This window comes from Telmatherina bonti (assembly GCF_933228915.1).
Source record: "Telmatherina bonti genome assembly, chromosome: 15".
NCBI lineage: Eukaryota > Metazoa > Chordata > Actinopteri > Atheriniformes > Telmatherinidae > Telmatherina > Telmatherina bonti.
The window spans coordinates 11,126,655-11,141,747 of record NC_136613.1 but is presented as its reverse complement, the minus strand read 5'-3'; the positions used below and the strand labels follow the sequence as shown (position 1 = coordinate 11,141,747).

The 15,093-nt window shown below is 37.0% G+C and overlaps 1 protein-coding gene across 1 annotated transcript; it reads right to left on the bottom strand.

Moving 5' to 3' along the window:
• Positions 1-1,118: 1,118 nt before the first annotated feature.
• On the bottom strand, positions 1,119-14,722 carry hacd2 (3-hydroxyacyl-CoA dehydratase 2). Its single transcript, XM_079254624.1, has 7 exons — positions 14,557-14,722; positions 12,364-12,481; positions 11,542-11,560; positions 8,817-8,905; positions 8,166-8,287; positions 5,651-5,829; positions 1,119-3,177 (listed from the first exon to the last, which is right to left on the bottom strand). The coding sequence occupies exons 1-7, from the start codon at positions 14,679-14,681 to the stop codon at positions 3,095-3,097; spliced, it is 735 nt and encodes a 244-aa protein (XP_079110750.1). The 5' UTR covers positions 14,682-14,722; the 3' UTR covers positions 1,119-3,094.
• Between the last annotated feature and the right edge of the window lie 371 nt (positions 14,723-15,093).

The following is a 15,093-nucleotide window of genomic DNA, read 5'->3' as shown; positions in this document are numbered from 1 at the left end:
TATGTCTGGTTTACAGATTTATCTGAATTATTTTCATTAGGTCTAATGTAGTTTGAACAAAGTTAAAAAAAAAAAAAAATCTTTATGTTTTCCCTTGTTTTAAAGGTGACTAAGATGTGCAGAAAAGTACAGAATAACTGACTGAATTTCCATATTTCTGTGAAATAATGCAACTTTTAAACTTAATGGGCCAAATGCAACTCTTTTGCTATATTTACAGCTTCCCAAACTCTGAGTAACTACAGATAAATACTGTATATGTCCATAATAACAAAAACCATACATTATAATGTCCATAATGGTGCTAATTTTAACATTATCTCCATGTGTTCAAATAACCCTTCTGTAATATTTGTTTTGCATTAACTCCCTCTACAAATGATATTTTAACTTCATATTTGATCTAATTAAATACCAGCTGATTGATTTTTCAGCTGCTTTTTTATGCATCTGAGCCATTAACCTTTTTCTTCTTAAAAGTACTGGCTGTTTTAAATCAAACCGTTAAAATTGATTTTGACTAAAGCACAGGAAGTAAAGACAAAATCACCCTGACTACTCATCCTGGGCTTTTCTACCCTTTAAACTCATTTTCCATAAGTACAAATGCATTACAGCGTAGCCGACTGATTTCCAGAGTCTTTACAGTTGGTTTGTATTTAGCTAGTGAGGCTTTTCAGTGCTGTTAAATTGTTTGACATGTAATTTTCCCACCTACATAGCGCAAAAGTGAGTCACTGGTTCTGGTTAAGTCGCATAGGAAAATTATAAAAAGAAAATTTCTCCTCAGATAATATGAAGGGCATTGAAGGTCACAGCAACCATCAGTTTTCACAATCAGTCAGTTCGTGCTTATACGGAATCAAAAGGGAAAAAAAGGGAATATGCTTCCACATTATAGGTTTATTGTAAATATATACTTGGTAGTCATACCTGTACAAAGTCTGCTGGGTCCATGCAAAACATTTGTATCAAAACTTTATTGAATAGAATCAGTTCTGGAGGAATATAACATGCTTCTGCTGTTTTTCATTTTTAATAAAGGTTACAACACAGGTCACCATTCCAAGAATCCACATCTCCCGTTTCATGCGGTTTTCTAATGAGCTGTGCTCCTGCAAAACATTCCCATCAAACAGCCCAAAACCATGCTCAGTCAATTACGGAGTAAAAGAAAAGCTGTGTTAGGTTTGTGGTCATACAAGCAGGACTTAGATGAGCAGATGTTTGGAGAGAAATCAGCAACACTGACTTAAAATATACATTTATAGATGGTCATTTCTGAGGCGTCATAAGACAGCAGGGACTGGCCTTAAAGAACCAGTATGGGTCAGAAAATCCCCTTGTTTCAGCTGAAAGAAAAGGATTTCAATTAGAATATTCTTGATTTTATTTATTTATTTTTTTTATATCCAAACCAGCAATTTTGTTTGTAATGCCCTGGATTGCTTTTGTTAAAATCACTGCCAGTCTGGGTTGATTTTTTTTTTTTTCCAAAGAAACCAAAAATACATAATACCAGTGACATCTCATTAAACAGACCAGAATATTGACTTTTAACCTTAATTGTGGACCCACGGGAGCGCTTTTCATGAGAACACCAAAACATAGCTGTAAATCATTTTCACATGTCATTTCTGCATCACATTACAGATGTTTTCTTTATCATCTCTCTTTTTTAAGCATATAAGAAGGATTATGCTAAATTCAATCCAGTTACTAGAACTAATTCTGGAATCTGGAAGAAATGTTCCAAGTTTCTGCTGTTACAACTTCATTATTTCTAGCTATTTGGCTGAGCAGGCCATTTAGAGATGAAAATAAACTTAAAAAGGAAGCTGCTGCAGCTGAGTCCAACACAAAAGCAATAATCAGGGTTGCAACTCCAGAACGTCATAAACTTTCCACGACGACAGAAGCTCATCACTTAGCAGTAGCACTTCAGCTCCCACACCCGGATAGAAAACAGTGACAACCACCTGTAAGTACCAGACTTCAGTCATTTCACACCAAATACAAATCCATGTGTTTCAGTATCCAACGAATATTTAAGCTACAATGCAGTTTTGCAACATAAAGCTTATTTCACCTGAAACACTTGCTACTACATGTTGTGCTGTTTTGTTTTGTTTTTCTTGCCAAGTATTCCCACATTTTCTTTACTCAAGCTGAGATGGAGATAAAAAAAAAAAAAAAGTTTAATTAAGGTAGAATATTAAAAATTAACATTAAGATCAAACGGGATGTTGGCTCACTTAGAAGGAAAAAAATGAGACATCTCACCATGCCAGTAAATTAACTGAACAATCAAACTGAGGAAATGGATGAAAAGACATCTCGGGATCATTGGTGGGAAAGAATAAACATAACAAATAATAACTAGCAAAGCAACACAGACAGATGTCTGAACTACAGCCAAGCAAACACCAACTAAACAACATCTAAGAGAAAAAAAATGCGGATGCAAGTACAGAATGAAAAAGTGTTTATTGAACTAAATGTGGAATGTAATCAAACTGTTCAATAAATTAAAGAAACAAAAAAAAAGTACAAATATGGACCACAGTTTGTACCAAATGAGACATAAAAAACCTAGAGAAACCTACTATCAGTGCTAGACCTCACGTTATTGTCTATATCATAGTTGCCTAAAGCAATCCTGCTTCCCTAACGAGACAAACAGACGAGTCACACGGAGGTGAGGAACTTTTTCTATTCTTTTCTACAGTTCCATTTAATCCAACTTTATCAGTTTTATTAGTGTTTCATTCAGTTCAGATTTGTCAGGTCATCACGGAGAAACTCAACTGTATCCAAGTTGTTTTTTTGTTTGTTTTCAAGAGCTGTAATTTCTTTGACTTAAAAGCACACGCAATTTGTTCATAAATTAAAAAGAAAATACCAAAGATGATATAATCTCTGATATAAGATGATATAATTTCTGTACAACCCACACGAACAGCTGTAAAAAATAATGTTGCTTAATAATTAGATCATCTGCCAGCTCAGATGTGGTCGTCTGAAAACTGGTTGGGCTTTGTGTTTCAATAAGCAGACATCGTTTCGTTCCTTGAATCCACTAGATGTGCTGAGCTCACTCCACTTTGCTGTAGTCTTCTATGTGGCCCAGCACCTTCTTCCTCTGCCGTATCATGTGGAAGTAAAGCTGGGGGAAGACTGATGGGAGGGCACAGGAAGTAGTTACAATCAGCAAAAAAAAAAAAAAAAAAAAGAGTAGTCCAGAAAATAAAACATTTGTCTGATATTAATAATAAAAAGGTTAAAATGTACAGATACATGATCATTAACTATATCTAATCAAACTTTATTTATATAACACTTTTTGTACAGAAGAATTGCTAAGTGCTTTACAACATGAACATTTCATGTTCTCACACACACACACACACACACACACACACACACACACACACACACACACACACACACACACACACACACACACACACACACACACACACACACACACACACACACACACACACACACACACACATCCTTCCCTTAACCCTCTTTGTACTAAATCAAAACTACCTTCAGGTTTCTGTCTCTGTATCTGGCCTGACATCGCTGCGAGGAAACGATACCTGGAGGAGCCAGGTATCCCCGGGTATATAATGCCAGTTGTTTAATTCACTTATACCAGTGATCTCCAAACCCCGGGCCACGGCCCGGTCATTTGGTACCGGGCCGCAAAGAAAGAAAAAATAATTTCCATTATTTTTATTTTACCGCAAATTATGTTTTATTTTGAAAAGTGACGGTTTTTCTCTGTTGCATCCGTCTCACTCTATGCACGTCACAGCGAGGGAAATCATGAAGTTTGTTTTTGTGTTGTGTCTTATTTTGCAGGTATGTTGAAACATTGTCATAGCGACCAGAGTGTGTTGCATTGTGTCAGGTAGAAACGAGGTTGCTCATGTGATGTTTTGTTGTTGGTGTGACGTTACGAGGACGCCGCTAATAAAGTTGCACATGATACCACAGTGGATTTACGTTCATTATTACTACTACAGAGAAAATATAACAGTTTTTAATGCCGATCTTGTCATTTTATTTAGTTTTTATAAGCTTCACCTTTAGATTGGGCCGTGAAAATATTGTCAGACATTAAACCGGTCCGCGGTACAGAAAAGGTTGGGGACCACTGACTTATACCATGCTCCCAGACAGTAAACATTTAATAACAAATGTTCATTTCCGTTTTACAAAACTTGCTACAAACGCTGGCATACATAAGAACTATTTTATGTTGGCCTCAATGTACTTTTTTATACCAAGTAACCGCTGTCGAGCTACAGCGCGTTTCTCTCTTTCATCTGTCAAACGCCAGCTGATCTGAATCAGTTGATTAATCTGTTGCTATGGTGACGCCCGCAATGGAGTGATATTACTATGATTTAACTTGCCAAACTACATGTGAGTATATATAAAAAATAATGCACGCCAGTTGGCATTAGAAATATCACTGACCATGGTATAAACAAATACAGTAAACAATTTCATATATAGACAAACACAGAATTAGCAACTGTACCTCAGTTATAAACAGGACATGAAAATGATACGAGGACATTTTTAAGAATATTTCTATTGTAAAAATTTGACAGCATATTATTTTCTGAATATTTTTAAAGAATAAATCAAATAAATTAAATTAAAAAATATATTGAATAAAAAGAAAAACGCTTCTGTAGAAGTAAAATTTGTATGTGAAAAAATGTGTCATTATTTATTTATTTTTTAATAATTCATGCATCAAAGGGTTAATATGATACAATTGTTAAAAAGTATTGATCAGAGAGGATTACAGTGAGAACAGTAAATGGATTTTACTTCCTAATGTTGACTTTTACAGCCAATGACAACGAAGAGAAGTTATCTTCACATGTACATAAATATACAAGTCATCAGGAAGATGGAGCCCCACAAAAGGCACAAGAGAATTAAAATGCTTTAAATAAAAGTTAAATATTCATGTTTTTTTTTTTTTTTAGGGTCTTGAGCATGTATCCCTCCTCCTGGGTTAATTGTTTTCTAGGTTTTGTTTGCCTGACTTTGTCTCCTTGTGACGACCTGGCATCCTGTCCAGGGTACAGGGTTTACCCTGCTTCTCGCCGCATGGCAGCAAAGATAAGCTGACAGCATGAAGGGGAACATCACTGTTACACACGATGTTGTAATGTTCTGGCCAATCATTATGGAGTATAAACATTAAAAGTACAAGATGGTTATATTCAAATTATAATAGCAATAAAATTGCAGAAGTGGCGACATAATTGTTGATGCTGAATCTGTCCCAAATGGTTTTTAATCTTTTTACTCTGTTCCATGTAATTTAACAAACAGACTTCAGTATATTTGTCATAAAAAGTTCATTTTTAATTACAGCCACTCCATCCATTCATCTACTGCAGTAACTGCACCTGCTACATTCTGCTGAAGATAAACGCAAACAAAGAGATGCGACGCACTGTGGACTGATTAAGCACAGGTCAGATTCAGATATTTATTAATTCAGAAGAAATCCCACCCAGCTCCAGGGAGAACAAACTCCACTGTCTTCCTTGCAACATTCATCTTATATTCAATACAGCAAGGCAAAAAAAAAAAAAATCAGCTGACTTACGGGGAATGTAGGAGATCATGACGAGGATGAGGAAGGAGTGGTAGTCAAAAGAGAAGTTGTACTTGTTGGGGAGGGTGACAGAGTACAAGCCGGTCTTCTGCACATATGGCAGCGCTGCATAGATAGTCAGCAGTTCCCCCGTGACTCCCATGGGATACAGCACGATGAAAAACGTGTACCTGAAGCACATGAAAAAAGTCATGTTAAAGCCTTGTGCTTTTATGGTTTCTGTAACAGGGGGTGGCGATGCAGGCGGCGGCATTGTTTTAAACAGTAAATATGAAATATGCAAGATGTAGATTTGTTTTTATGCAATAAATACACATTAAGAATTAGTGCATATTACTTGTAAATGTCAATATGAAGTGCTATAAAGAGATGTACAGCCTTAAAAACTTGGATATAGATTTCTTTTCTTTTTTTTTTTTTTTTTTTTTATGCGCAGAAGAGGAGAATAAATACTTGTTGCCAAGGGCAGCAATACCAGAGATGATTTTATCACTGAAAATAAGAAGTTGAAGGATATGAGAAAGCTGAAGACGCTCTCATGCTCTGACAGAAGTTATTCTAGTAAGAAAAGATTCCTGTAAATACTGAACATTAAAGAAAAAGGCTGCAAAGGAAAAGATAAAAGGGTTAAAACTAAACAGACCAAAAATAAACCAAATATCATGATGTGCATTGCAAAATATACCATGACATTACAAACACCAAAATAAAAAGGATGCACCACTGCCTCTGCTTGCTTCCAAATTTTTAATTATTAAACTATTGAGTGAGAATAAAGAAGCGCAGGCATAAAACTGTCATAAAACCGAAGGAGAGATGTTCTCAGCTTCTTTTTCTGCTTCAGAGGGAGTGAACATGAAAACAGAAAAAGAAAACTTCACCCTCTTTTGTAAGTAGCACTCCAAACCCTGCAACTGAATCTGAATCGTCACTGCCTTTCTCACATACACAACCAATTTTTCCATCTCTCAGGATGCAATTCAAACTGAAAGTCGAATACCAATATAGCAGCGGTCTCATTTGCTACCTAGCAACAAAGACTGCGGGGATAGAGGCACCTAACAACTGTTGCCGTGGATGTAGACACAGAAAAATCACAATAGCCAGACGAGAGATACCTCTTCTTTTTTTTTTTTTTTTTTTTTTTTTTTTAATAAAAAGACAATTCAAGATCAGGGTTGTTCTGGGATTGGTAATCTTCTCCAAATATCTAATCTGTGCTCCTGAAGCAACACTTTCAAGAGATCAAAATTGTATGATTGCATCATTTTCATTTAAATTAACTTAAATAAAATGGTCCAAAATGAACCCGTTTTACAGCACTGTATTATTATGAGCGTTATTTAAATACTCCTGCAACTAATCAAGCTTCTAAATGCAATGTAAAAGGAACCATATGCTGAATCATGTTTATAAAGAGTTTAAGATGTTGTAAGGATTTATGTTTATGATGTCTCTTATGCCAGAGATTGCTGAGAGAATAAAGCATTAGAGAAGAAACAGATGAGAAAACAACATGAAGAAATGGACAAATCTCCACAAATGTTTATGGTTCTGCAGATCACTGCGGTGCAGATGGAGGCTGAAGCTGCATTTGTACTCATTACACTGATCACTGTACAAGCAGACCATGTCAACAAGGTGCCTTGACGCTTGAGATCAAAGATGAACCAGCCATCAGGAGTAATTAAAGTTCTCCTGGTGGGCTGCTGGATGATCGGGCCAATCATGTACTCAAACTGGGAACAATGAATACACAATTCAAAATTAAGTTGCATGCATCTTCATCAGTGGAGCACAGTGTGAATATTGGTCCAAACAAGGTGGGTGGTGGGGAATAGTTTTTAACATGATATGCGATAAAATAAGACGTTCAATGTAAAATTGATCTTCTTATGTAAAGATACAAAAGAAAGAGGGATTTCGTTTAAAAAAAAAAAAAAAAAAAATAGAGGTGCCAAGATGCCTTAAAAAATGCAAAATTAAGTTGAAATACAGTCACTGGCACTGTAGGTGATGCAAAACAAGTTTATTTACAGGTGGCAATGACAGTCTAGCATCCAGGCAACAGGATTGTAAGTGACACGATCAAATCAGATAGAAGATCAAGGCAACTGGCACCATTTACGACCCTGAAGTTAGAGCCAGTACAGCCCCCAAAGACCAGGCAAAGTCAGCTTCTTTCGCCAGACAAAGATGATGTGGGATTCACTGCTTAGATGTTAAATCACTTCACAAACTGTCATTAAAAAGTTACCCAATAATGAAAAAAGTCGTTATGCTGGTAACTTCAGCAGTAATTTAATATGATTTCCCAGAGCCAGCAAAAGGTTTAAAATTTAAGTTTTACACAAATCCTTTTCCCTCATTTTCCTGTCTGAAGAGCTGATACAGAATGGAAGCGATGCCTGAATAGGCCAAACAGTTCAAGCTGTAAATATGCAGAGGAAAAAAGCACTCCGCTCATTGTTTTCTAGAAACTCATGACCATCTCCTGCTTTCCTACCTTGCCCACTTGATGAGGTATGGCAGGTGGTTGAGCAGGCTGAAGGTGTAGAAAGAGTAGCGGATGATCTCTGTGACAGTCCAGGCTGTGACAAACAGCAGCACGCTGTCTTCGCTTTGTACCTGCACAAACAGAAACACAAGAAGATGCTGGAAGACAGCAGCAGCAGAGTCATGCTCGTTGAGTTTTCATCACAGAGCCATGCTGTTTGTTTCAGATGCTTAGAGAGCAGATCACACCGCAGGCTCATGGACTCAGATATTAAGTTAAAACAAATGCAAATATGGTGTTAAAAGGGGGGGGGGGGAAGCACACTTTGTATTACTAACTCTGAATCTAGATGCTCTTTTGACAAGCACTCACATGAGAGAGAGAACACGAATGCAAGGAAATGTCAGTACTACAAAGACTCAGAAAGAAACAGAAGTTCAGAAATTGACTACGTATTATTTGCAACATTAAAAATTTAGTAGATTCATTCCTGCATCGTCTGACGAGATAGTCTAAAGTTACTTACACTTTTATTCCTCTCCAATCTATGAACAGGGCAAACAGTACATCAGCTGGTCACTTGCACTCAGTCTGTTGAAGACTGTTAAAAATGTATTCCCATGTTAAAGTGCAGTGCTGACACAAATAAACTGCTTTTACCTCTCTGACGCTGTGAGTGACGGCCCAGGTGAGGAAGACCCGGGACATGACCTGGAATCCAGTCAAGACCACAGAGGATGGTACGATTCCTGGGTGACCAAACCAAAGAAGTTTTCTACGTCATTTTCAAGAAACTGGATTTAACAGTGAGACTAATTCTTGCCAAAACCCCCCCCCCAAAGGATTTAACCTTCAACACGCTGCCAGCGCATTCATGCACCCGATTTTTGCACGCGCTCGACAGCTGCCGGCGCATTCACAGTAACACGGTTCACTGTTTGTGAACTTGCAGGGCCACATTTAGAAGACAATGATGTGTCTGAAGGGGAACTGTTTGAGCTATTCTTCAACGAAGAGATCATCGCTCTGTTCGTCCGCAAGAGTAATCAGTATGTGGACCAAGTAAAAGATGCAAAGGGGGACGGAGCAGGACGATCGAGTCGTGTTGCTCACTTTGAATTTCAAGGTAGAATGCACCCCTGATCTTCACCAGTAAAAAGTCCCAAAGAAAAACTGTAATTGAATTTTTGTTTGTGTGTGTTTTTTTTAATAAATATATGCAAATGCCAATGAAAAAGACACTATGAACATTCTTTATTTCAACAATAAACAAGAAAGATTTGTGCTTTTGAAACAGGTAGACATGATTAGTTTTTTTTCTGTTTGTGAAAAAGAATGCAGTTTTATGAGGAAAAAATGTAATTTTTTATGTAGTGTGACGAAGGTTAAAGAGTTGGAGCAGAAACTACAAGTATTATTACTTCAAGAAAAGTTACAGCAAAATCTTTACATCTGAGCCAACTTGACCTGGCTCCTTTGTGAATCCTTTGGCAGTTTCTAAACTTCAATAAGGAGAACGAGAGTATTCAACTCGGTCCTACGAGGTCCAGCAGATTTCCCATGTATTTCTGCTTAAACACACCTGAATCAAATAACTGGATCTAACAGCCTGCCAGGTTCTCCACAAAGACTTAATCATTTGAGTCAGCTGTGTTGGAGAAGGGATACATGGGAAAACCTGCTGGATTGTGGACCTTGCAGGACCAAGTTGAATACCCCTGAAGCAGAACATTCAAGACTTTGAGAAAGAGGTCCACCTCTTGGACTGACACTCCTTAGAAAGTGATACACCTCCAATGGTGTTTCCTTACCAGGCTCATCTGTGCTCAGCAATATATACATAAAGGAAGGTGTATGCGTGATGTTTAAGACAAATGTTGGAAACCGATGTTGGTTGGGTGTGTGTATGGGTGTGTGTAAGTTTTTCAGCATGTGAGAAGGGATGGGCTGATGAATTTTCTTTATGTTTTTATATTGTGTAAAGTATTTTATAAATGAAGTTTGATTTGATTTTATAAGATATAATGAAATAGAGCTAAAAGCCTAAAACACCATGTATATGAACATCTTGATTTACATTAAGATAATAAAATGATAGGTCTTAGATATTGTAACATATAGGACAAAATAAACAAAAAAAATATTAGGCTTAAATTTGCATCTTAAATCTATGATGTCTATCAAAGGTAAATGTATGTCGTACTCAGTAGATTCACTACCAGCAGTTTGAGAAGAGACTTTGTGAGCTCACTAAGAAAAACATGAAGTCAGATGATGATGCAGTGTCTTCTACTGGCCACCAGAGAGGAACATGGAGCCCTGTGTGCTCTGACTGAACAGCAGCTGCAGGAGGCCTGCTTACAGTGGGAAAGGTCAACTAGCTTTAGCTTCAAATCCTCCACTAAGGAGAAATGGACTGTAGTGAAGCATCCAGGCGAGAGCTGGTCTCTCCTCATCACATTAACACCAGTAAAGCCAACTGTCTCTCAACCTCATCAGCTTCTCAAACACTTTAAATACAAGGAAACTAACCCTAAATCTGTAAATATCCGAGTTCCAAGTGCAAATGCAATATTACAAGTCAAACAACTTCAAAATCAGGATGAAATATCTAACACTGCAATCTGACTTGTGACTTTTTGACCAGATTTTGGTAATATTTGAAATAACATTACTTTGATATGGATGATTGTGCATAACTTGGCAAATGGTGGTGGCTGTAATAAAGTCTGAAATTGTGCAACCAAGAGGACTGATAGGAGCTATAAATGGAAAAAGAGGCTACACACCCTTTAATCCATCTCAAAGGAGAAGGCATGTTCCAGCTTTTTAGGTTTACTGAATAAAGCTACCATCTTCTCATCTCATCACCACCTATTCCTGAACCTTTCTTCCAAAATATCAACATTGAGAGGCAATAGTTTACTTGGTTTGTAAAATGATTCCTGTATAGACCTATCAGCACAGAGATAAATTAACATTAGTTTTGTCATCAATAACAATCCTGTGATATTTTTCAGCCTGTGATGACGATTGCTAAAAGTGAATTTTCTAAAATCAGAGAACATGAACCACCAGTGAGGTTGAAATGTACCCTGTTATAAAGTCTGAAATATCAATAAATGTACAAAAGGGATGAATGCAGCTTTCTGCTTTTCTTCCAACTGTGAAGATTCTTAGAGTTAGAATATTGTACAACAGGTTAAGAATATCTGTACAGGTTTGTAGTTCCAAAATCTAAATCTAAATCTAATGTAAATGTAAATGGTAGATGGTTTAACATATATCAAATCCTGATAACAGAGTCAGTGCCACACTAACCAACAGTAATTATTTCCGATCCCCTTCACAAAACAATCTTTTTACTGGTGATGGAAAAACTCACCTACAGCACAGTGCAGGATCTGTGAAAAGAAAGAGAAAAATTATTTGTTGTGCTTCTGGGAATCAAACACAGCTCTTTTTCCCTTATATGAATAAAAATCTATTTGGATTTTTAATGCAATCAAATAATGCTGATCTGTTTAGTCAATTATTTAATAAGGCAGGCTTTATTTTTCTGTTAACTTAATGACACATTTTATGACTTATCAAGCCTCTTGTAAATGACTGAGCCTGTTAAGGTCATCAAAGTAACAAGTACATTTTCTGTTGTTTAATGAATGGAAAATACTGACATTAAAACAGTGTCCATTCACTGAGTTGTAGTGTGTCTGGACAGGATCACGGGGACACCTCTAGCTGCTGTGCAACATGTTTGTATCATTCCGTGTTCGAGGACACTCAGGACAGAAAAATTGGTTTTCCATTTAGTTTTAAAACTCTTGCAAAAACAAATTACAAGAGCATATGGGTTGATCTGTAGTTTAAAAAAAAAAAAATGTTTAGGACTTGTAATGCAACAGAAAATTCTAAAAGTTAAAGGTCGACATGTTGTTGGCTCTGCGCCATTAACACAGCGCTGTGAGTTCTTTAGTTATCAGGCCGATACTTTAAACAGGCCATACCAAACACTTCACAGTAACCAGAAGCAAGACATGGAACATCAGGTTAGTTTGATAATCAGTCAAAACAACCCTTGCACCCCACAATCTACATATCTAAACTATTTAATGATACGAATGATAAGAGTCGCCCCTTTAGTATATATTTTTACAGTGTGTGTGTGGCTTTGTGAGTACTGCCATGTCCTCTGTGCTTACATTACCTCTAGAATAGCTCCGGTTTGAAAGAACTTCAGGGGCTTCTCTATGGAGTAATACAGCCCATGGTAACTTCCTCTTGCCAGATATGCTCGGACCAGACCCACAGCTATAACCAGCCACCTGGAGAGAAAAATTATATTATAAAATTATACCACATAAAATTACACTCGGAAACGGACCAGATCATTGGACGTAAATAACTGTCTTGCATGTGGTGTCCCTGGAAAGTCCAATGACAGATAATTCCAGCCTTGAGTTCAGTGTCAAAGGACTGATAAGTCAACATTCATCTGCCTCTATGACCCGCAAACAATAATTTAAACAAAAAAATTCTAACAAAAATGGTGTGATTGTCACATTTCTGCAGAAGGTTCTCTGATCTGGTCATTTTAAAACTTTGATAGAAAAAATAGAAAAACAGACAGACTGATGATAAAAGCTAATCAAAAAGTAAAAAAAAACAACCCCAAAACACTGATATCTGCTGCTTTAAATCAACTAAATAACTATTTCGGCACAACATACAAAAGTATTATCAACAACAAAACACTGACATATCATTATAAACATTTAGCTAGAACAGCTATGCAATTACAATTCTCTCTCAAAAATAACAAGGATTTATTTTCCTTTTGTTTTGTGTAATAATATTCAAATATTTCCTTTTTCTTGACACCATGAGAAAACAAACAACACAGAAAAATATGGCAAAGTTACCTCCTCGACACAGATGTCAACAATGACACAAAGATAACTGGAAATTTCAGTTCACCCTGCTTTCACAATCAAAGACGTTTGGCTTGAATCTACCGGCCCCTCTGTCCCAGTCAAGGGACATGATGAATATAAATATCAGGACTGGTGGGGCAGAAACTGAGCCAGCCGTTAACCAGCAGCTATGACAGCAACGGCAAGAATGTGCAAATACTCCTAACATGTTTAGTATAAAGCAAGCCCTGTAAAGGCAGTTGCAGCAAAATGAGGTAAATGTGACCTAACTGGTTGGAACAGTTCGACAAACAGCGCCTATGATTTATTTGTGTAATGGCTTAAAATCAGAGTAATAAAGGATAACGTTTCTTTGCTCAAGATAACCATTCGTTTGGGCTAATCAGACTATTTATATTTGACTGATATATTACAGAGTCTTTTCCTGTATTTTACTTTCTGAAAACTTGGGGGGAACTCAAATGGTAATGCAAAAAACATACATTACACAAGGGGGAGGCCAATTTTCTAACCAACTTCTCTCTTATTAATTAGCATAATGAATTTGCCTTGATATAAATTATAATGCCACGCAACAGCAATTGAAAACATTTCCTTTAACATTTTATCAATAAATGATTGCCAGCACTGTCTTTTCTCAATTCCACTAGTAAACACTAGCATGGTATGAGGGTCACAGGGTCACCCCCCCCCCAACCCTGCTTGTTTAAAATACATAATTAAACCCAATGTCGGCTCTGATTGGTCAATTTCAGTCGCACGATCAGGCAAGGAAAGCGAGTTAGACGCCCCAGAGTTCAGGATAAGTACGCTCACGTTCTTCTTTCTATGACATTAACATATAAAAACTGCAAAACAAAACAAAATACAATACAATAAAATAGATAATAAAATTAAAATAAATAAATAAATAAAAATCAAAAAAGGAAAAATTTAATATTCAAAGGAAAAATAGTTCAAACGCAAAAAGTGGCAGATTTAGTCTCAAAGCAATATTTCATCCATATTAAAAGGTGTTTAAAAATGCGAAAGTAACACAAAACCACCTTTTTCGAGCTTAATATTTTACTTTAAAAAAAAAAAAAAATTATTATTATAAACTCATAAAACCTCTTCAGCTACTGTTCTACAAATGATCATGGCAATGCAAGATGGAAACGCAGTTTGTCGCATAAAACTCGCCGACTGCAAACAATGAGCTGTCAGTCTGAATAATTCACTATTATACTTGTAGCAGCCTTTCAGTAACAATTAATGTGCACGCCAGGTGGTTGCCTGTTGCTCACCTGTGTAAACCGTTGTACAGCAGGCAAATTCATAGAGTTAATGCATGATTATTATGACTGCATATTATAACTAATAATATTAGTATGTCTGCGTGATTAATTTCTGAGTTGATTAACAACGCAAACACTTGCACACGCCCGCCGAACCACAGTGTTAGCACGAGGAAACACGCTACATACCCAGCTGTCATAACAACATTGTAAATGACCAAGTAGGCCGTAGCCAGGGCGCCGGGTCCCTTCTTCTTCTTCGGGCCCACATCGCTGTGGCCCGCCTTGCTGGTCCCCGGAGCAGCTGCCGACATGACTCCAACCCTTAAAGGTCTTTGGTCCCGAACAACAGTGACTGTTTGGCTCACTGAATTAGGAAACGAACAGGGGCCACATCCGGAAGCGTTCCCTTAAAACAAGAGTGTTCCCTTCCCTTGACTTCCGCCTTCGTTTTGTGCTGTTTTTTTTTTGTTTTTTTTTTTGTTTTGTTTTGTTTTTCTTCATAGAAATTACACACAAATACTCAGTTTGAACGTGTAATTTATTTAGTATTCACTTTTTAAAACGCCATATATTTACTCAAAAAAATTATTTGCATTGGTAAACGTGATAAAAGTTAAAACCAAAAAAAGAACACTTGGACAGGGGTTGGAAGAACAGGATTCATCTTCATCTCTGCCTTTGTCAGCGAGCGCCCATTTAGGAATAAGGGCGCCCCCTAGAGTC

Excerpts from the sequence above, each read along its gene's own strand:
- hacd2 (XM_079254624.1), bottom strand. The coding sequence starts at position 14,681 with ATGTCGGCAGCTGCTCCGGGGACCAGCAAGGCGGGCCACAGCGATGTG. Across the intron at positions 12,482-14,556 it reads AATGTTGTTATGACAGCTGG|GTGGCTGGTTATAGCTGTGG; the intron begins GTATGTAGCGTG and ends TTTTCTCTCCAG. Across the intron at positions 3,178-5,650 it reads CATGATCTCCTACATTCCCC|TCTTCCCCCAGCTTTACTTC; the intron begins GTAAGTCAGCTG and ends CCCTCCCATCAG.